This window comes from Rhinopithecus bieti, unplaced genomic scaffold, assembly GCF_001698545.2.
Source record: "Rhinopithecus bieti isolate Rb0 unplaced genomic scaffold, ASM169854v2 scaffold_23405, whole genome shotgun sequence".
Lineage (NCBI taxonomy): Eukaryota > Metazoa > Chordata > Mammalia > Primates > Cercopithecidae > Rhinopithecus > Rhinopithecus bieti.
The window spans coordinates 666,197-689,751 of record NW_016811519.1 but is presented as its reverse complement, the minus strand read 5'-3'; the positions used below and the strand labels follow the sequence as shown (position 1 = coordinate 689,751).

The 23,555-nt window shown below is 45.3% G+C and overlaps 1 protein-coding gene across 1 annotated transcript in view; it reads right to left on the bottom strand.

Annotated features, from left to right (window-relative positions):
• Window positions 1–838: 838 nt before the first annotated feature.
• Window positions 839–23,555, bottom strand: part of LOC108543476 (ankyrin repeat and sterile alpha motif domain-containing protein 1B-like) — a 520,103-nt gene continuing 497,386 nt past the window's right edge. The window contains 2 exon segments of the mRNA XM_017893958.1: window positions 839–1,281; window positions 6,449–6,616. Coding sequence (XP_017749447.1) covers window positions 1,174–1,281; window positions 6,449–6,616 — 276 coding nt within the window. The 3' untranslated portion in view covers window positions 839–1,173.

Sequence of the window (23,555 nt, the reverse complement as noted above, 5' to 3'; positions counted from 1 at the left end):
AAAATTAAAATACCTTACCAAAGAGAAATGTAAGTAAATTTTATTTAATCAAATAGTAAGCCCAAACTTTTTTTTTTTGTTTTGTCTCAAGAAAAGTTTTATTACTTTGGAATTTCTTCTTTTTTTTGTATTTATTTTTTCTAGAAAAAGAAATTTTTGCAATAGAATTTTATTAACACCTTTCTCAAACAAGGTTTCCATGACAGAAATCTTGACAGCAGGAGCACTAGATTATTTTTTTTTAACATGTTCTTTAAAACACTGTGAAGATTAAAAAAACAATCTCGGCAGGCTGATGGCTGCCTCAGCACTTTCGGGCCTCCTGCTTTAGGGAGCATCACCACTATTTTGCCACCACTGAGCCAGTCCTCTTGGTAGTAGCCGTAGAAATTTAATTATTTGAAATGAAACCAGAAACATCCCTCACAACTAACCTAGTTTTCTTATCAATGCATTAATGAAACATTCTTTTAATAAAAATATTTAATACAAGACACATTTTGCTGTGCATAATAAATTCCTCTATTTTAAATCATTCCTTCCTTTTGAACCAATCATTCAGTTGAAAGGTTTTCTTTCTCTAACATAGTTGATTACATATAAAATCCACAAATATAGAAATCGGGAAACAGAATCTCCTGGCAATCATATCACGGGAGTTGTTTTTGTCCTTTTGCATTAAATGATACTCAATGATAGAATGATTTTACAGATGCTTTGGAGGTGGGAGGGGTAGTGCTGCTCTGATTTCACCCTTAAGACTGCTGACAGTGAAAACATACTTTTAGGCAGTATTAGAGATCCCCTTTACTTTTTTTTTTTTTCTTTTTCTTTTTTTAAGAAAAGATATTATCCCCAAATGAAGCAAAGCAAGTACTGGGGCGGAGTCATCAGAAATACCTTGGGAGGTGGTGGGGAGGGGAGTCGGGAACATCGGGGAAAACCCATCTCAACTCACGCCTCTCGGGGGTTGCGACCGGAAAGTCTTGCGTTTTCCGTCACTGGTGCAGAAAGAACTTCCCCAGGAATGGCCAGTGGCCTTTCGCCCGTAACAAGGCCGCACGCTCAGAGCAGTCTTCCTCCTGGGCTGGGTGGACGCGGAGGCGCGAAGGAAAGCCTGCTCCGGGACTGCTTGGCGAGCAAGGCACCGCGAGGACAGGAGGACGGCGAGTATCAGAAAATCGTGGTTTCATACTTGGTATTAATGCCCCTCTTGGCTTCTTGGCCCGGCTCCACAATCCACGGTAGATTGGCCAGAGTCTTTTGCTCAGATGGGTCGATCTGCTTTAAAACAGAAAGGCTGATGCCTGTTATACGGTCGCCGCGCGGGTGCGCGCATGCACGCGGACGCCGCTGGCGAACCCACGCCAGGCCCCGCGCCCCAGGCCGGGGGCGGCGATGCTGGTCTAGGCGGCTCGCGTGCTCACTCTTTGGACACACATTTACTGCACACCGACTCTCTGCAGGGCACCCTGAGGGTGACGGTGAATGAGGCACAGCTCTTGCCCTTGTGAGCACACAGATGGGGAGCAGACAGAGGCAGATTTCAGTGCTGAGAGGTGAGATACGAGGGGAAGAGAGGGCACCATGTAGGCACACACACCTTGGGAGCCAGGGGGGCTTCATGGAGGAGGTGAATCAGGCCATGCCACTCCCCGGCTCTCACTCTCCAGTGGTTTCCATCAGTCAGTCAGAACAAAACCCGAACTCCTCACCGTGACCTCCAGTACCCCTGCCCACCTGATTTTTCTGCTCCAGCCACATAGCTTCCTTGCTCTTCCTGCCCACCAAGCCCATGCCCAGGGCCTCTGCGCTCATCCTCTGCCCTGCCCGAGTTCCCTTCTCCAGACACCTGCATGCCTCATGCTCTAATGCTATTCAGGTCTCTGCTCAAATGCCACTTCCATTGCCACCTGTATTCCTAGAAGCCTTATCTGTTTACTCCTACAAAAACACCCCAACTTTTCTGCTGTCCTCTTCTACCTTATTCTTCACAATATTTATTGCCATTATGCATCATCACATATTTATTTGTTCATCCTTCACTGCCATGTATGCTCATGGAGGCAGGATTTTGTCTATTTTGATCACTGCCATTTTCTCCAAAACGCAGAAAAGCTCCTGGCAACCCCGTAAATAATAGGCACACAATAAATACTTGTTGAGTAAATGGTATCAAAAGAATGAGGTAATATTTAAATGGACAGCTGAAGGACCAGCAAGTATTTGCCTGAAGACAGGAGGAGGAGGCAATTGAAGTAGATGAAACAGCTCATGCAGAAGTCCCAGAATAATCTGTATACAGAATAAAACAGAGCCTCATCTTCCACCATATACAGAAATCAACTCAAAATGGATTCAAGAATTAGAGGGAAGACCTGAGACGATGAAAGAACTGGAAGAAAACATTGGGGAAACACTACGGGACATTGGTCTGGGCGAAGATTTTTTGGGTAAAATCTCAAAAGCACAGGCAACAAAAGCAGAAATAGACAAATGGAATTACATCAAGTGAAAAAGCTTCTGCACAGCAAAGGAGAGCAATCAACAAAGCAAAAAGACAACCTACAGAATGGGAGAAAATATTTGCAAAGTATCCATCTGACAAGGGATTAATAACCAGAATAAATAAGGGACTCAAAAAAATAGCAAAAAACAAAAACAAAAACAAAATCAACCCAATCTGATTAAGTAATAGGCAATAGAACTGAACAGGCATTTCTAGAAAGACGACATACAAATGGCCAACAGGTATAGGTAAAAGTGCTCAACATCACTAATCATCAGGGACATGCAAATGACAATCACAATGTGATACCATCTCACCGCCGCTGGAATGGCTACTATCAAAAAGACAAAAAGTAATGGATGCTAGTGAGGTTACAGAGAGAGGGAAACACTTCTACACTGTTGGTGGGAATCTAAATTAGTAAAGCCACTATGGAGAATAGCATGGAGGGTCCTCAAAAAACTAAAAATAGAGCTACCATATATTCCAGCAATCTCACTACTGGGTATATACACAAAAGAAAAGAAATCAGTATATCAAAGAGATATCTGCACTCCCATGTTTATTGCAGAATTATTCACAGCAGTCAAGACATGGAATCAAACTAAGTGTCCATCAGTGGACGAATGGGTAAAGAAAATGTGGTATATATACACAGTGGAATACTATTCGGCCATAAAAAGAATGAGATCCTGTCATTTGCAGCAACATGAATGAACTGAAGGTCATTATGTTGAGTGAAATAAGCCAGGCACAGAAAGACAAATATTGTATGTTCTCATATGTGGAAGCTATAAAAAGTGGATCTCATGGAGATAGAGTAGAATGGTGGTTACCAGAAGTCGGAAAGTGAAGAAGGGAGAGTAGGGATGAAGAGAGATTAGTTAATAGGTACAAAAATATGGTTAAATAGAAGGAGTAAGTTCTAGTATTTGATAGCGCAGTAGGGTAACTATAGTTAACAATAATTTATTGTATATTTCAAAAGAGCTAGAAGAATTGTAATTTCTCAACACAAAAGAAAAATGTTTGAGGAGATGGATATCTCAGTTACTGATATGATCATTACATATTGTATACATGTGTCAAAATATCACATAGCAATAAAAAACAGTCCCAGAGGTAAGGGAAAATGGTCGTTGAGGGGTTGGGGTCAGTTTGCAGGATAGGGAACAGGAGGGCAGACAACTAAGGGTGAGGAGGTGAGCGGGGGCCCAGTCAGGCTGAGCCTTGAGACAAATCCTAAAATGATTTTGTCCCTGTGCATACAAATACAACGGGCCACTCCTGGGGCGGGGCTGGGCTGTCCGCTCTCAGGAACGGCCCCAGGGTGAGATCTACACCATGGCTGCCTCTTCCTTTGGTGTTTCCAGGTCTGCCTGCCCTGTCCTAGCTGCCTGCTCTGCTCAGAACCTGGGGTGGTGGGAAGGCCTCTCCCATTTCTCTGACACCATGAGCTTTGCAGCTGCCTTCTACCATGCCTTGACTGTATCTCCATAAGGTTGTGGGGAGGACCTCATGTGTTCTTAGGGATCACTGATTATTTCTTATCAAGAAATGCCCGGGGCTGAGGGAACTAGAATACTAATGCCTGTCGAGGGGGACTGATCTTGAAGCACATAAATAACATCAGTATTATTCACTGTATATTTTCCTGTTTCCCTTGAAGGCATCTGGATGAATATTCTATGAGCTCTTATGGCACCTAACCCTTTGTGCTCTTCTGGAAGAAGCCTGTGGGGACCAGGGTAAGGTCAGATAGAGGTACCTGCTGTGAACAGATTTATTTAGCCCACATAAGAATGAATACAATAGTCTGAGAGATAATCTCTAAAACATTCTGCAAGTTCCTGGACACTTAACAGCCTAATCAATCTCAAGGATACGCTTATGAAATCCACCCACAGGCCCTCATTTATTCATCCACAGATACTCACTGAGTACCTGCTATGGGCCTGGTCCTGGTGGTGACAAGACAGGTGGGGTCCCTGTGTGCATGAAACTTACGTTTTTGTGGAGGAAGACAGACAACAAACAAGCCATCAGTAAAAAAACCCTCAATTAATAAATGCTACACAGAATTAAAAGCAGATGACATGCTTGAAGGTGACTGGGTGTCTACATCAGATTGGGTGGTCAGGACATCCGCCTCTTCAAGTAGCCGAGACCTGAATGACAAGATGAAGTCAGCCATGCAGAAACTGGGGGAGGATATTCCAGGTGTGGGGAGCAGGTGGCATAAAGGCCTCAGGTAGGAGTGAGCATTATATAGTCAAGGAATGGGAAGACCTCAGCATCAAAGAGGACTGTGGTGGGGGAAACTGTATTCTGGGTACTTGGGGCAGAGGGTGCCATGACTGATCTCTGCTGTGTGGGGAGGGGAGTCTCAAGGAGCTATACTGCATAGGCCTGGGGCTAGGTGGCAGTGGCCCCAACTGGAAGAGAGATGGAGGAAGTGGGGAAGAGTGGACGGGACTGAGATACATTTTAGGGGTAGGGTTGATGGGATTTGCTCATGGGCTGGATACAGAGGTAAGGGGAAGACGGGAATCCCGGCTGACTTGTACACTTTGGGCTTGAGTTGCATGGTGAGTGGCTGTGGGGTGGGGAAGATGGTGAGAGAAGAGCTTTGAGGGGAAAATCAGGAATTGTGTCCTGGCCAGGCTAAGTTTCAGACGTCTGTGAGGCATCAAGGTGGAAATGTGAAAGAAGTTGGCCATGTGAGTCTGGAGATACAGAACTGGGAAGCAGTGTGTTGGGTTGGGTCAGTGCTGAGTGGGAGGACCAGGGGCTCAGAGCGTGGCGTTGGAAGAAAGATTTCAGAGGAGGTGCAGTTCCTGGGGATGGTGGGTAATGAGTGATGGGCACAGGAACGAATGGCTGGGGCTGGAGGGAAAGGTCCCGAAAGTAAACTGTCAGGGAAATGTGAGACCAGATGCTGGAGGGGTCATCCCTGTGGATGTTGATATTACCAAGAAGGGTGACAGGGGTAGGCCTCCAAAAGAAGACTGAAAACAAGAACTGCATTGTCACAAAGGGAGGTGCCTCCTTGCAAACGTTAAAAATGCCTGCTGCTGTTCCCCTGACAGTGGAGGTAGGGGCTGGTGAGGAGGAGGAGAGACAGTTCCAGATGGTAGGATTAGGGGGTGTGAGAGCAATGCATTCTGGGGGAGTCCCAGGGTTTCTAGTTTCTAGGATGCAATACGGCAGCCGGGGCAGAAACCAGATGGGAGGCTGGCTGGGAAACTTCCAGCTTTTGGATATTGCTACTACCAGAGGAGGCCGCTTTGAAGTCATGCAAGCCTGTTGGGACAGGATGTCTGCAGAGCCTGTGGGAGGGAAGAGGAAGAAATTCCTGGAGGAAGGCAGATGCTGAGAAGGAGGGGCTGCACCTTCTGAACAGTCACCATGCTGCAGGAAGCCTCAGCTGCGGGAGACAAAGCACCCGGGCCATGGCGCAGGCCTTGCATATAGCAGGGCAGCCTGTGCATCCAGCTTCCTCTAGCTGGGGACCGAGGACATCACCATTGTGTACTTCTGCAAACCTCTCTGGAGGCCAGGGGCTTGCAGGAGGCTTTGCCCTCTGATGAGATGGCAGCTGAAGCCCCAGGGAACACTGCTCCCAAGCTTTCCCAAACCTTTAGTTAGGTAAAATTCACCAAGAACGGCAGTACCTGCTGCTGAGACCCTTCACAGGGTTTCTGCAGGTGACTGAGAAAGTAGATTTCTCTGGAGGCTCCAGGTTGAGGGAGATGGTCCCCAAGACTTGGTGGGAAACAGGCTGAGGTGATGATGGACACATGCCAGGAGGAGGCCAAGGTAAAGGATGAAGAAGAGGCCCTGGATTCTAATGGCACCCACACCACACAAGGGCCTGGTTAGCAGCCCCTTTCCCTCCTGTTCAAGGTTTTTGAGAACATCTGTATCTTTTTTACTTACCACGGACTTGCGAATGCTAACGCGGGGCTTGGGGATAGGTTTGGAGGGTTTGTTTTCAAAGCTTTCTGGAAGTGTGGAGGAGTGTCCCCCTTTTCTTGCTTGTAGTGCTAGCTGGTAAGCGACTTCGAATGCCTGTCCCAGGGTTAGGATGATTTCGTAGGCTAAATTCTGCAAGAAAAATGAGAAAGCATTTGCTACTGGCACACTGCAAATTAGAATGGGTGGAATGGTTGAGGAACACTGAGGGAGGTGAACTAGGGAGGAACTTGAACTACTTCACCAGAGGCAGCAGCGATTCAGTGGAAATCTACGAAAAACAGGACACTGCCGGTCCAACTTAGGATTTACAGCAGGCATTAGTCACTTGTGAAAAGAAAAATCTTGGGACCCCAAATCACTAAGATAAAGGAAAAAGTCAACTGGGAACTGCGTTGGGCAAACCTGCCTTGCATTCTATTCCTAAGTAAGATAGCTACAAAGATAAAAAAGCTACATACCTCCCTCACAATTTGCCCACAAGGAAATTTCCTGTGGACAAAAGACAGAACTCAAAGTCATCCCTCTGCTCATGTGTGAGATAAACGCATATCAGATTGCTTTATTTGTCCTGTTGTTTCCCTAAGCCAGACTAAGGCATAAGTGACTATTCATGTAAATTGTGTATTCAGTGAAAGACTAATCAGAAACTCTAAATAATTCAACTGTTTGTCTCTTATCTGCCTATGACCGGGAAGCCCCCTTCCCAATTCTAGTTGTCCTGCCTTTCCGGACCAAACCAATGTACTTCTTACACATACTGATCGATATCTCATGCCTCCCTAAAATGTATAAAGCCAAGCTGTGCCTTGACCACCTTGGGCACATGTTGTCAGGACCTCCCAAGGCTGTGTCACAGGTGCATCTTTTTTTTTTTTTTTTTTTAGATGGAGTCTCGCTCTGTCACCCAGGCTGGAGTGCAGTGACACAATCTCGGCTCACTGCAACCTCCACTTTCTGGGTTCAAGCGATTCTCTTGCCTCAGCCTCCCGAGTAGCTGGGACTACAGACACATGCCACCACGCCCAGCTAATTTTTGTATTTTTAGTAGAGTCAGGGTTTCACTATGTTGGCCAGGCTGGTCTCAAATTCCTGACCTCATGATCCACCCGCCTCGGCCTCCCAAAGTGCTGGAATTACACAGTCTTTAACTTTGGCAAAATAAATTGACTGAGACTTGTCTCAGATACCTTTTGGTTTACACACTGATAGGGCACACTTGCTTACAGATCCCCAGTTAGCCCCAGGAGGAGCAGGTTCCACAGCCCACTGGCCCCAGGAGCCCACACCATTTAGAGCTCTCCCTGCGGGCAGCTGGTTTGCCCCCGAGGCCTTGGAAGGGAAGGAGTTACTACTGGCATTTCTGCTGAGTCCTGGGAGCGCTTCAGCCTTGCCTGTGAGGATGATCCCACACACACCGCAGGAGGTGTTCCTGAGAAGTTTGGGTCTTTTTACCTCAAACTTCTGTGATTCAGTGAACGTCTATGAAACACAATCAAAATCTAATTTAGGCCTAGAGGAGAGGCATTAGTCATGCTGGTGTGGCGGCTCACAGTCGCAGCAGTGAGCACGCAAACAGTGCTCCAACAGAGCCAATTCCCCAGCTATTTCTTCAGGCTTTTGCTCTCCCTGTGGGTCCACTCTATATTTTATGATCAAATCAGCAAGAGACAGGAGATTCTGTCAGGCCAGATGCCATGACAAGCAGCGCCTGGGAGAAAAGTTCTTTTCCTCCGACCTTCAATCAGTCATTTTCTCAAGACGATTTCTAGCTTTCTTCTCTTCTCCAAATCTGTATCTTTGATTTCTGCCTTTTCTTCCAAGCACAGCTCTGCCTGGTCTTCTCTCACTGAGAAACCATCACATTGTCTAACCCAAAAGAGGCAGAGTGTCCACCACACCCTGAGGTCACAGAGCGTCAGAGGAGCAGATGCATACTGGTCACAGAGAGCGTTCTGAAGGTCGCTGCGGCAGCTGAGAGCAGACACGGTCTACCCCAAGTTTTCTTATTTCTTTTTTTTTTGAGACAGAGTTTTGCTCTTTTTGCCCAGGCTGGAGTGCAATGGTATAATCTCGGCTCACCGCAACCTCCACCTCCTGGGTTCAAGCAATTCTCCTGCCTCAGCCTCCCAAGTAGCTGAGATTACAGGCATGCACCACCACGCCTGGCTAATTTTGTATTTTTAGTAGAGATGGGGTTTCTCCATGTTGGTCAAGCTGATCTCGAACTTCCCACCTCAGGTGATCTGCCCACCTCAGCCTCCCAAAGTGCTGGGATTATAGGCGTGAACCACCATGCCCGGCCATCCAAGTTTTCATTCTGATGAATGTCCCTAGAATGTCTGTTCATGGTTTCTCAAAAATCACAGAAATATCATTCTGCTGATGCTGATACTGCAACTAAGCTGACCCTCTCTGTTCTTGCCCATCTCCACCCTCATCAAGCGCTCTGGGAGCCCGATTCCCACACTGCTGCCTGGGAGATGTGTTTATGATTGTTCCCATTTGATGATGATGGAAAGGAAGACACAGGATGGCGCCTTCTGAGGCCATGGGGAAGAGGCCCAAGGGTTCTAGACCAACCAGATTTCAGATCCATGCCAGATCTATTGTGATGGTCTCAGAACCAAGTGCGGAAAATGCCTCTGAGCTTGAGAGTTGGTTTGGGAGAGGATGTATCTGTCTCCTTTAAATGATTTGTTAGGAAATACTGACCCTACAAGATAGACATCTGCCTGCTGGAGATACTGCACCTTTCACAGCGAGCTGAGTACTTCCTTGCAACGAACACTGAGCCTGTGTTTGCCTCCAGAGATGAGTCAGCCTAGTAAATTAGTAACGCACCAGCAAATGATAGTGGAGGAGGCCTGAGAGACAGCTCTGACCATCACTGCACAAAGAGGGCTGAGCTCTTTCCACTGCCTACACTTGGCACTCACGTCACCGTCAGCTTTGCCTCTTAGTGTTTGCGTGGGTCCCCTCTGAAAGGCAGGCAGGGCTTCTGACTTCTGTAGTCTCAGAATGAAGATGCAGGCTCTTGCTCTTGTTCATGCTACTGTGGAAGATGGCTGATTTCCATCTGTTGGGGACATGTAACAGATATTCGTGTTCTGGGTGGGAAACTAGACTAAGATGAAGGTGTGAGATTCAGTGATTCTGTAGCATGTGGTCCTTATCTGCTGTAACAGTGGAACTTAATGAGTGTGAATTCCTTTATCATTAATCTAAAAATAAGTTAGTGAAAGTGAGATCTACTTAAAGCTCCAGTATCTTCAAATTAAAGTAAGAAGACCTTCATTTGAGCAACTGAGGTTTTTCACATGACTATGGGAAACCTAAAGGTTTTGGGAGAGTATGTGTTAGAAGTCCTGCCCTTTCATTTTTAATTAGTTCCTGGTATTAGGAAACTGCTCAGATAAGACACAGAGACCAGACTGTTGGATTAAGTTTTTCTACCTAATGGCTTCTCCTGGTTCTGCTTGCATTTTTCTTGACATCTTGCTTTGGTTTTATTTGAGAATGCTTTGCAGAGTTTCTTTTGTGATTATGTATAGCACACGATTGGACACTGTTACCTTTCCTCTTTTGTCTGCAGCCTTACTGTTTGTGGTACTGATGCTGGGTGCCAGGAGGGTCCATGGGCAGCGAGATGCACCTTCCAAGCACTGTGTTGCCCATCCTGACACACCAGTGCCCTTCTGGGGAAACAGATGCTCATCCCATGGGACCTGAGGACACATGTGTGAATGGGGAAAGAACCCCCATTTTTTCGTAGGTTCATTTCTCCTGCCTCTCCTATCAACATTCCTACTATCTGAAATGGGAGAGTTGCTATCATGTAGAGGAGACTCTACTGGGATGAGGCTGAAAATTCTATTGTAAAATCAGAAGGCTTAGGTGAGAAGCCCATCTTGCAAACCTCAATGATGCTGGCTGGCTCTGAAGAGCCCATGGTGACACCCAGAAAATCTGAAAGCCCAACTGTCTCTGCCTTCAACATATTATCCCTGCAACTGTGGGGAGGCCAGTGCCTGGTAGTGGGCCTGGCACATTGCAGGCACTGAAGAAATGCTTGCTTGCTTGCTTGCTGAATGAATGAATATCCAAAGGATGAGCTGGAGTAATCATAACATTTCTAGTTAATACTCAGTCTAGTTACCATTAAGGGAGAACTTAATAGGTGTGAGGGATGTGCCAAGCCTTATATTTGTTTCATTTAAGTCTTACCACAATCACGTGCAGTAGCATAATTATCCTCATTTTATAGATGAGGCAATGGAGGCTCAGAGGTGAAATAACTTTCCAGACATCACAGAGATAGAAAGTTACAGAACTTGACATGAGCCAATATCTGTGCTCAAAATCCCCTGCTCTTGGCCCAACCCCTGTGTCTACCCAGCTTGTCTCTAAGATGACTGCCATCAACTCTCCCCTCCTGTGCACACCATGGTGTTTCCCTGTTGAGAAGTTGAATCTGCTCTTTGAATCTGGATTGGTTTTACTGACTTGCTTGACCCATAGGATGTAGCAGAAGTGACATGCTGAACTTGTGAGGTTGAATCATGAGGAGTCTTGCAGCTTCCTCCGGGGCCTCTAGGAACGTTACTCCAGAGGAATTAGTCATGTAAAAAGTCTCACCATCCTGGCTGGACGCGGTGACTCACGCCTGTAATACCAGCACTTTGGGAGGCTGATATTGTTTAGCTGTGTCCCCACCCAAATCTCATATTGAATTATAGCTCCCATAATTCCCACATGTTGTGAGAGGGACCTGGTGGGAGGTAACTGAATCATGGGGGAGGGTCTTTCCCATGTTGTTCTTGTGACAGTGAATAAGTCTCACAAGATCTGATGGTTTTATAAATGGGAGTTCCCCTGTACACGCTCTCTTGCCTACTGCCACGTAAGATGTACCTTTGCTTCTCCTTTGCCTTCCACCATAGGCCTCCCTAGCCATGTGGAACTGTGAGTCCATTAAACCTCTTTTCTTTATAAATTACCCAGTCTTGGGTATGTCTTTATTAGCAGTACTAGAACAGACTAATATGGAGGCTGAGGTGGGTGGATCACTTGAAGTCAGGAGTTCAAGACCAGCCTGGCAAAAATGGTAAAACCCCATCTCTTCCAAAAATACAAGAAAAAAAATTAGCCAGGCTTGGTGGCAGGCACCTGTAATCCCAGCTACTTGGGAGGCTGAGGCAGGAGAATCGCTTGAACCTGGAAGGCAGAGGTTGCAGTGAACTGAGGTTGCACCACTGCACTCCAGCCTGGGTGACAGAGCAAGACTCCCATCTTTTTTTTTTTTTTTTTTTTTTTTTTTTTTTTTGAAGACAGAGTCTCGCCCTTGCTGTCCTAGGCTGGAGTGCAATGGTGTGATCTTGCTCACTGCAACCTCTGCCTTCTGGGTTCAAGGGGATTTTCTCCTGCCTCAGCTTCCCGAGTAGCTGGGATTACAGGCACCCACCACCACGCCTCGCTAATTTTTTGTATTTTTAGTAAAGACAAGATTTCACCATGTTGGCCAGGCTGGTCTCGAACTCCTGCCCTCAAGTGATCCACCTGCCTCAGCCTCCCAAAATGCTGGGATTACAGGCGTGAGCCACCGCGCCTGGCTGAGACTCCATCTTAAAAAAATAGAAAAAAAAAAGGTCTCGCCATCCTGAGATCATCATGCTATGAGGATGCCTGAGCTAGCCACAAGGAGAGGCTGCCTGGACAGGAACAACGGTTTCAGCCAGGCTAGCCCAGGCTCAAGATTTGGGAGTGAAGGGGTCTCAAAGACACTGGAGCTCCAGCAGACATCACATAGAGAAGACTCAAGGCCCAGACAGCTGGCTCCAGTCGGGCTGCCCCAGCATCTCCAGCCATTGCAGGCACCCTGGCTGAGGCCCCAGATGTTGTTGAGCAGGACTGCCACCCCCAGTCCAGATCCCTGACTTAGAGAATTGTGAACATAATAAATGGATGTTGTTTTATATTCTGGGGTGGTTTATTACACAGCAATAGATAACTGGAACACCATGTGATGCTGCAGAAGGCTGGCTGGACCCTCATTCAGACAACAGGAAGATGACCCATGAGCCCAGGAGCTGTAATGAATGCAGCTTAGCCAGGAGGCCAGTCCTGGGGCCACCCCGTCCCCATGCCTGGCTGCCCTGGCTGTGGGGAAGCTGGCTGATCACAGCGAGCACTAAGGTGTCCCATCCCGTCTGCTGGCTCAAACCACAGTGCTGCAGTGAAGTCAGCAAAATCATGCTCTCGTCTCCACTAACTACCTCCCTTGGGCATCAATTCAAACTCACTTAGCTTTACCTTTATTACCTCACGTCTCTCTAATGCTGTAACCTGGCCTGTCTCTGACCTTGGCTCCTCCTGCCTCATATAAGCTCATTGGAAGATACTTGCCTTGGTCTTTCTAGCATAATTCTTTTGAGACACATTTATTATGGCAATTGATCTGGAGTATTTTTTACCTTACAGAGACCACCAGTGAAAGAGGGCTGCATATGTGTGCATGTGTGCACATGTGTATGTGTGTGTGCATGCGGGGTGCAGGTGTGAGGGTTGATTACTGAAAACAGCATACTCTGAGCCTTGGTTTTCTCATCTTAAAATGGGGATAATACCACACGCAGTACCCACCTAACTGGATTGTTCTTATAATGGCTAATAATATTATTTAACCAAATGGCAATACCGGCTAGCATGTATTATTTACTGTGTGCCATGCACCACGCCAAGTGCTTCAACATGGACTTTTTAATTCAATCCTAACCACATCTGTATGGCGTAGGTCTATTACTTCCATTTTGCACATGAGATAATTACGCTCAGAAAGGTTAAATAACTTGCTCATGAAGTCAGCACCCAACCAAACTGGGTTTGAATCCAGTTGTTCTGAGAGGCCGTGCTCTTCTTGACCATTACACCTTAGAACTATACATTAGATAAAATAAAAAAAATTCTGTAATCTGTTTAAAAAAAGTTTAAAAAACAGGAGCCAATTGAGCTTCCAAGTGACTGACCCATCTTGGCTGTGGTGAGGTCACCTACTGGCCCATTTGCCTGGGTCTCATGCCCAGCCTGTCTGAGAGACAGCCTCCAGGCCAGGGGTGTACTTTGTGACTCCACAAAGACCATCAACACAGGAATTCTTAGCCAGGCGTTGCAGGCCTGTAATCCCAGATACTTGGGAGGGTGGGTGATGTAAAAGATATGATGCAACTCCCATCCTTAGTAGTGGCTATTTGGGAAGAAGGGCAGGGAGTCCCAGTCCAATGGGGAAAAACCTCAGAAGCACAGGAATTCTCCTCTTCCCTTCCCTTCTCTTCTTCCCCAGGGATTTTTTTCTTTCTTTCTTTTTTTTTTTTTTTGAGATATGGTCTCACTCTCTCACCCAGGCTGGAGTATAGTGGTGTGATCTCAGCTTACTGCAATCTCGCCTCTGGGGTTCAAGTGATTCTCCTGCCTCAGCCTCCCAAGTAGCTGGGATTACAGGCATGCAAGCCTGGATAATTTTTGTATTTTTTTTTGGTAGAGATGGGGTTTCACTGTGTGACCACAGGCTGGTCTCGGACTCCTGGCCTCAAGTGATCCACCTGCCTGGGCCTCCCAAAGTGCTGGGATTACAGGCATGAGCCAATGTGCCTGGCTAGGGATTTTGATCTGCAAATTAAGAACTGCTACATTAGAGGAGCTTAAGGAACTATTGTATCATAAAGATAAATCCTAATGCAATCAGGGGATGCAAACTTGCTTTTCTTGTGCAAACTGAAGATATGCAGGTCAGCCTTATATTTACTGTGGTTTCTTCAAGGCAGTCATGGATATTGAACATCACCACAGGTATTTACCAAGCTCCTTCCATGTGTTAAGGGCTGTGTCCCTGGTGCCAGGCCCATGCCTAGCCTATAGACAATGTCCAAGAAGCGCTCACTGAATGACATGGGGGAGTGAAAGGGTCCATCAAGTCTCTCATTACATCCAGAGAAGGCTTACGGAGAGACAAAGAGATCTTCCTCACCGTCCTCCTGCATCTCTGTCCCCGAGGCTATATCCAGCATATTCATCAGTCTAGTATGAGAAAAACTGTGTCATAAATGGTGGGCAATCTGTCCCCTAGAAAAAGCTCTGGCCACCAAGGTAATTAATTTATTTTAACTGGTACATCACTAAGATTTTTCTGTTTCTTAGTTTGAAAATCTCTTAGGCACAGGAGTTCACTGATATATTTGCAAAAATATTCATTAAAGTGTTTAAATTTTCATTATTAGAGGACTGATTAAGTAGAATACTAGGTAGCCATTTAAAATGAAAACTGGAGGTGGGTCGATTGCCTGAGCTCAGGAGTTCAAGACCACTCTGGGCAACATGGTGAAACCCTGTCTCTACTAAAATACAAAAAATTAGCCAGGTGTGGTGGTGCACACCTGTAATCTCAGTTACTTGGGAGGCTGAGGCAGGAGACTCGCTTGAGCCCAGGAGGTGGAGGTTGCAGTGAGCCAAGGTCACACCACTGCATTCCAGCCTGGGCGACAGAGTGAGACTCCATCTAAAAAATAAAATAAAATAAAATAAAATAAAAAATAAATAAATAAATAAAGGGTTAAAAGACTATGTAAAAATATATGTATGCATATACACATAGATAGAATCTGTATACATGCATAGAAAATAGCAATATGCATCAAATGTGAATAGCAGTTATCACTGCATATTGAGACTGGATGATTTGTCTCTATGTTTTTGTATGTTTTGAACTTTATTTAAATGAGGATTAATCATTTTTACAGTCATAAAATATGATAATTTTGATAATTAAAAACAAGAGAAAGTCTTTTGAGTTTAAAATAGTCTTATTCTTGCTTTTGTTTTTGAGACAGGGTCTTGCTCTGTTGTCCAGGCTAGAGTGCAGTGGCACAGTCATGGCTCACAGAAGCCTTGACCACCCGGGCTCACATGATCCTCTCACCTCAGCCTCTGGAGTAGCTGGGACCACAGGTAATGTGTCATCACACCTGGCTAATTTTTGTATGTTTTTTAGAGACAGGGTTTCAACATGTTGCCGAGGATGTATCTTATTCTTTCTGCTTCACCTTGGGGTTCTGAGGGTCTCTTCATTCTCTGGCTAAGAGGGCTGGGAACTGCTTTCCAGCAAAATCTGGTCCCTCTCTGCAGGTGCTGTCATGGCTCACCCGTATGTGCCAGGAAGCTGCCCATTCATTTGGCAAAGAATCTTGTTTAGACTTTTCAGTTTTCACACTGGATGCCAATTCTAACATCTTCTCAGTGAGACTTTAAAGTATCAAGCTCTTCCTTTAAGCTGCAACCCTAATGCGTCTACTCTAAGTGCGGAGTTGACCCTTTAGTGGTCCAGCTTCTGCCAAGCCCAAGTGAAAAATGTTGTTATGTGGATATAAACTTATAGACATGCAGTCAATCCGCTCTTGTAGCTGTGCAAAGTTTGATCTCTGCACGAATCAAACTGCCTATGAACTTGAACCATACTTTCTTTCCTTTCATAATGATGATAAAGCAGTGGCAGCAGCAACTACACACGATATTGTCTACTACATCCTAGGGACAAGGCTAAGTGCCTTCTGTGGATTGTCTACCCCTCACAACACCTCATAGAGGAAGAATGACCATCCTCATTTTAGGTGTGAGAAACTAAGGATCAGCGAAATTGACAACTTGGCCAAGTTCATACAGCAGAACCAGGATTCAAGTGCAGATCTGACTTCAGATTAGCCAGTGTTTCATGCCACTGGGCCATCCTACCTTCATTGCTTTCATGAAAGTGCTGGTGTTCTGTTCCTATTTCATTGAGGCACCCTCTAGAACACCACCTTGTGTTTTGGAGATTCACTGTACAAGTGTTTGTGAAGACATTATTACACAGTATCCCCTCACGGGGGCCTAGGACAGAAAGTTCTTTCATACTTAAGCCTTATTAAAATGTTGTTTTCTGAAAGGAAGGGGTATACTTTTCTTTCAAAGAAATACGGAGCATAAAATTACTGCATTTCCCTTTTTGCCTTGACCTCCAGGAAGCTCAGAGCTAAAAGCTCATAGCTAGAGAGAGCTCAGCTCCCATACCTTTACAGAACTCCGTGGTCTGTATATTGATGCTACAACTTTTCCCTTGATATGGAGCTTCCTTTTAGTCTGTATTTTCCCTAATTCAGATTTGTGTATAAATATATATTTTCAGACTACCAAACCTATTCATGTAGGTTGTCTTCAATCCTTTATGGAATGAGGCATGGTAGAAACAGTGTCCATTTGTTCACTTATTTATCCCAGGGCTTACTTTGTTGAATGCATTGCTGCCCAAATGGCTGACAAGGTATGTCAGGCATAAAGCTTCATCTCATCTGGCAAATATGGCAAAGGAGGAAGGAATCTGAGGAGGAGGCCATCCAGGGAGGAAAGGCCCTCCTGGCCCAGGCTGGGAGTTGCTCTTTCTGAGTGGACCATTTTGACCTGCCTCGTAGTGCTTTGCATTACCATTAGAAAAACAACAGCCACATTTTCGTGACTGGAATGGAATGAACAAATGTATTCATTCCATAGCATCAGAGAGCTACAGGCCCAGACAGGGGTCATCAGAAGCTCACCCACACCATGAAGAGGGAACAGATGCAGACACGTTCAAAGGAAGGGCTGCGTCTGTATGTGGGAGCCCAGGGCAGAAAAGCTCGGGTGTCATAAAGTACCTCAGGAGGTCTGCTAGAAAAGTGTCTATCAGTGAATAGAGGTCATAAACAGAGTCCCTAGATCACCTGCATAGGCCAGCTCCATCATGGGCTACCTACCTACAGCACCTATTGCCACTGAGAAGTGGGTGTGGTCCAGGTGACCTGTTGGTCCCTTTCTACCCTGGGAGTTTCAGGATTCTCTGATAAGAAGGGGCTATCTTTTACCCAGGCAACTACAGATTCAGTTTAGAGATGCATGCACAGTTGATGCTGTGCTAAACAGCGGCATGTTACCCAGAGGCCAGACTGCAGGGCTCCATAACCTACAAGCTAGAGAGCTCAGACAGGCAGTCACCACCAAGGGGCTGCCCTTCATCTCAGAAAACATCTTCATTCCAGCAATCATCCCCAAATGCTATTCTGAATGGCCAAGCATTTCATCTATTATAAAATGGCTTTTGTTCTTGGCAATACACGCGTTTGCCATCTCCCACCTTTGCCTGGTGAGTTACTGCTTATCCTTGAAACCTCACCTTGGGCATCACATCTCCAGAAGCCTTATTTGAATCCCCTTTCCTGTGCCCCCAACCCTGGCTAAGTTAGGTGCCCCTCCTCTGTGGTCCCACAACACCTTAGGCACAGCCCTATTTACCGCGTGATATTTATTATGATTTTCTCTTTGTAGGGCTGATTCCCCCAGTTGACTGAGCTCCTTGAGGGCTCTGGTCTCACTGGTCTTTGCATCTCTAGGACTTAGAATAGGGCAGGTGCTCAAGAAATGTTTGTTGGCTAAACACAAAAAGGAAGTTGCCTGGTAGGTCCCTAAGAGAAGTGAACTTGCACCTTAAGGTTAAGAAAAGGGGGAATATGGATGGCCAGAGCCAATTCCTTCCTTCTGTCTTCTCTCCCACAGGCAGACCTGAAGAACAAAAGCTAGACAAGTGCAGATAATGCCACAGGGGGCCTGAAGACACAAGACGTTTTTTTTCAATCTGGGTTCTCAGTGGGGTCTCCAGAAAGAAGGGACATTTCTTTTTAGGCTATATTTTGCTGGTACTTGTTTTTTTAAGACCTGGGGTAAGCCTGGTCTACAAGTTGCTTCACCCACGTCCTAAGGCAAAAATAACTTCGAGAATATTCTAGGCACCGTCACAGACTTCATTGACATCTCTTTAGCTCTACCTATAGTTAGTTCTCTCAAGTACCAGCCAGAAATGAGTCTTCATAGACTATATAGAAATAAATAGTGCCCAATCATAGCCTTCAGCATTTAGAAAGAAATATTAGCAATTCTGCTAAGATGTCTATCTGGGCCAAAATGACAAATCAACTGGCCAAAATAAAGGTAGCTTCTTTAGGGCTAATTTTGGCTAACTAAAAGAGCCATGAGATTCCTTTAGCTCCCTAATTATAACAGGGGCAGATGAAGAAAATTTTGAAAATACAAAGAATAAAGGAGAAAATAAAATTCAGCTATGAAACTCCACTGTTGGGATATGGCTATTGCTAACATTTTGGTGCATTTTCTTTTTATATTTGTACATACACCCAAATACTTCCATTTCCTATATGAATATTTAAATATGAATTTAACAACTAGAATACTTTGAGTCTAAAATCATAATCATACTTTATATGCAGTCTCATAAGTTGCTTTTTCGTACAACATTATCTCATAGTTGGTCTTCACATGCCATTACACGTTCTTCAAAACCAGATTTTAAAGGGGCGAGCATTCCACTATATCTGCTGAGGTTTAACTTTACGCCTCACCCCAAGTACAGGAGATTGGGCCCTGCTTTGTTAAACCATGACTTGCTTTCTTATATTAATAGCATTCCAGGTTCTCTGTGGATGGCATGCACTGCAGCCCCACACACTGGTCACCTGTCTTCATGGAGCCACAGGCCAAGGTGGCTGGCCAGCAGCCCTGTCACATCCATCCAGAGGGACTGGCCTGCCTGGGAGGAAGAAACATGCAATCTTTATCCTGTGACTTGGCCAGGGTTTGTGGAAAGGCAGTATAGGAGGAAGAAATGCCAGACTTCAACCTCTCCCCTGCTCCTCAAAAGTAAAAGCTCCAGTGGAAGCTGTAGGGAACTCTTCACTAACTTTTTGTTTTTTTCAAGACAGGGTCTCACTACGTCACCTGGGCTGGAGTGCAGTGGCGTGATTTCGGCTCACTGCAACCTTCGCCTCCTGGGTTCAAGCAATTCTCCAGCCTTAGCCTCCTGAGTAGCTGGGATTACAGGTGCCTGCCACCACACCTGGCTAATTTTTTGCATTTTAGTAGAGATAGGGTTTCACCATTTTGGCCAGGCTGGTCACGAATTCCTGACCTCAAGTGTTCCGCCTGCCTTGGCCTCCTGAAGTGCTGGGATTACAGGTGTGAGCCACTGCGCCTGGCCTCTTCACTAACTTGTGAGGCCCTGGACATGGGTCACTCACCAGATTCAAACCTTTTAAATTTGAACCCTTGTTGTTTAAATCTTTCTCAAATGGATATGCCTGTTTCCTTGGTATAGTCAGCACAGTAAATATAAATGGCTTTTCCTTTACTTATTGCAGGTGCCTACCTGATACCCCGAGTTCACTATTCTAAATTGAATTAATGAGTTGCCATGCTGCCACACCGATCACGTGTTCACACAGACTAAATGCTAGGCTTCCAACCTGCACGTCCCTCCTTTTGGAGAGCCCACCCTGCTGGCCGCTAGTGCACTGCCCGGGTGGCATGGATCTGATTTTGTTGTAACTATTTGCTTGTGTCCCTTCATCTCCTGCTGGACCATGAGCTCCTGGAGAGCAGGGATGTGTGTCTAATGCATGGCAGGCACTCTATCAATACAGGAATGCATTTTATATGGAATCTGACCTTTTTCCTCAGATGTGGAAGAACGCAGCAACAAACATATGTCATGAACCAAAAACTGGGACATAAATCCTCACACAGGGTCTGACAAGAATATAATCATCACTATTAACTGCTTCTGCTACTCCCCGTGTCCTCAGCAGCTAAGAGTTATTGGACACCATGTTCTGGAAATGCGTATGTGTCACCTTGTTTAATCCTTGCAGTCACCATAGGAGGTATCCTATTATAATCTCTATTTTACAGATTAGGAAACTGAAGATTAGAGGCATTCTTTTTTATTTTTTGAGTCAGAGTCTCACTCTGTCACCCAGGCTGGATTGCAGCAGTGCCTCTTGGCTCACTGCAACCTCCACCTCCTGGTTCAAGTGATCTTCATGCCTCAGCCTCCTGAGTAGCTGGGATTACAGGTATGTACCACTACGCCTGGCTAATTTTTGTATTTCTAGTAGAGATGGGGTTCACCATGCTGGCCTGGCTGGTCTTGAACTCCTGAGCTCAAGAGATCCACCCACCTCGGCCTCCCAAAGTGCTGAGATTACAGGTGTGAGCCACTGCGCCTGGCCTCTTTTTTTTTTTTTTTTTTTTTTTTGAGACAGAGTCTCATCCTGTCTCCCAGGCAGAGTGCAGTGGTGTGATCTCTGCTCACTGTAACCTCCGCCTCCCAGGTTCGCACAATTCTCCTGTCTCAGTCTTAGGTTCAATTGATTCTCCTGCCTCAGCCTCCTGAATAGCTGCGATTACAGGTGTGCACCACCATGCCTGGCTAATTTTTGTATCTTTAGTAGAGACAGGGTTTTACCATGTTGGCCAGGCTAGTCTGGGACTCCTGACCTCAGGTGATCTGGCCTTCTTGGCTTCCCAAATGCTGGGATTACAGGCATGAACCACTGTGCCTGGCCTGTGGCATTCTCACCCAAACTATGAGGCTAAGAGCACAGATCTGTGATTCAAAACCAGACTGATTCTAAAGGCCACCCCCTGAACATGACACTTGACTGACAGTTATTTAGAAGTGGGGTGTACAACAAATACATGCATAAATGCTGCAAAGCAATCTGTGAAAACAATTTCAGAATGTCTGGTTTCTAACTTTACAAAAAAATGGGATCAATTTAAGGCACTGATAACTTTGTCTCCCCATCCCCAAAATACGGATGAGAAGAAATAAAGATTATTAATCCCTGAATATCCAACCACCTTTGTCTTTGTGGCCTGGTTGTTCTCAGTGATTTATGCCAATGGAGACGAGATCTGGATAAATGAAACCCAGCACTGTTAACTTATCTATTCTTTTTTGGGAGGTGGTGGTGTTAGTGCAGAAGGACCATTGGGATGGGATGCTGTCTTTTTTATTCCATCAGGGCCATTTGCTACTCTTAGGAACTGCGTCCTTCCTGCAGCTGACTTGCTGATGAGTTTCAGCTGGCTGAACAGGGCCAGGGAAATGCTTCTACTTTACCTGTAGGTTGCCACTTTGTATGTGGAAGAGTAACCAGGGAAAGTGTTTGAGTTCAATTTTTAAGAGCTCTATGCACTGTAACATTTTCTTATATTGCCATTTCTTTTCACAGTATCACAGTCAAATACGTTGAAGGCTATTTTCAGGTGGAGAAAATGAGAAACAGAATGAGAGAGATCACCTGCCTCCATGATATTAATTCAGTTGTCAGAGGTGAACTAACATCAACAATAGCAAGAATTCTTTTGCATCTTTTTTTTTTTTTTATTCTTTTGCATCTTTAAGTTCTCACTTTGTGGGATGATCTCTGCAACATAAGCCATACATATTTTTCTTCAGGGACCTCAAACTACTCCATGGAAGTAATCTTGGCATTTAAGAAAGCACTCAAGAATTTACATTTTTCTTTTTCTTTCTTTTTTTTTTTTTTTTTGACAGAGTCTTGCTCTGTTGCCTAGGCTGGAGTGCAGTGATGCAATCATAGCTCAATGTCTCCCAGGCCCAAGCGATCCTCCCACCTCAGCCTCCTGAGTAGCTGGTACTACAGGTGTCTGCCACCATGCCGGGCTATTAATTTTTTTTTTTTTTTGCAGACATAGGGTTGCCCTATGTTGCCTAGGCTGGTCTTGAACTCCTGGACTCAAGTGATCCTCCCACCTCAGCCTCCCAAAGTGCTGGGGATTATAGGCATGAGCCACTGTGCCCAGCCAGGAATTTAAATTTTATTAAACTGATGAGAAAATCAACAAGCAAACTCACAGCAGAGCCAAAGTTGGAAGTGGTGTAGGTATCACTGATCACGACCACGTGGTGGACGCTAGTGTTTTTCTTGCCCCACACTTTGGCTAGCTTCGTGCATATGGATGGGAGAGTACTACAGAAGGTGATCACACAGTCGGCTGACCATGTTTTCCTGCGTTTTGTCACTTCTGTTTCTCCAGCTTAGATCCTCGCATGGCCCACGTTCAACCAAGAAAGCACAGGGAAGACGGAGCTCCGTCTCCCACACGTCCCGCCCACCCCGCACCATGTCTTCAACATTCTCTACGCACTCCTGAGGCCGTCTCAGCCTTGCCATGTGCTGCACACCGAGGAGCACAGGATTTGGGAGTTGCAAGTGAAAAATGAGCATGGTTAAAAATATCAAAGACTGCAAACATATTCTTTACAGAGGAGTAAGAATTAGCAAGGGTCTGGCAGCAAAGCTATGGCTTTTAATGCAATTAAAAAGAAACACCTTTCAACATATAAAACTATTGAATGAGGCTCTTCTCAGATATTTGATACAAATCTGATACTCCCATGGAGAATGCATCAAAATCTTTCTATGTTGACCTATGTCAACTCTCTGTTACTGAGAAATCTAGAATAACTGGCAAATAAAATACAGAAGACAACAGTTTTGAAATTACCTTGGTTGTCTCTCTCTCTCACCTATAGTGGCCTTCTGAGGACCATCACTTCAGCCTTGGGATCTGGTGGCCACTGAAATACCCGTTCCCTCTCTTGCAATTCCATTTGTGTAGAATTCTCTCCACTCATTTAAGAGCAGAGGAGAGAAAAGCTGAGTCCATTTTTAACTCTCACAACTCCTAGTCTCATAACACATCCTTCTTTTCTGCTCACCCTATGGTTCCCTCTTCCCCAAGTTCTCACTGCCTAGAAGGTGAAGTTAGGGGAAGCTTTGGTTCTACAGTGGGTGAGATGTGTTCCAGGCCTAGCAAGTTAGGGATGTGATTAGAAATCAGCTCCGACAATAACGGGAGTGTAGACTCCAGAATACAGAAAAGGCTTGGCGCTTGCCTGTGGGTATATACTGGCTTTTTTTCTTGACAACCCTAATTCTGTTTTGCTCTAGTCTTTTTATTTTCATCTCCCCATCATTTAAAACCGAAAATATCACAAGCTGAATTTATGGTAGATTCCAAGCAACAAAAACAGGCTTAGAGATCATCAAATGTAACATTTTCCAAAATGTGTTCTGCAGAAGGTTACCCCTGTGGGGTGCTCTCCAAAAAAAAAAAAAAAAAAAAAAAA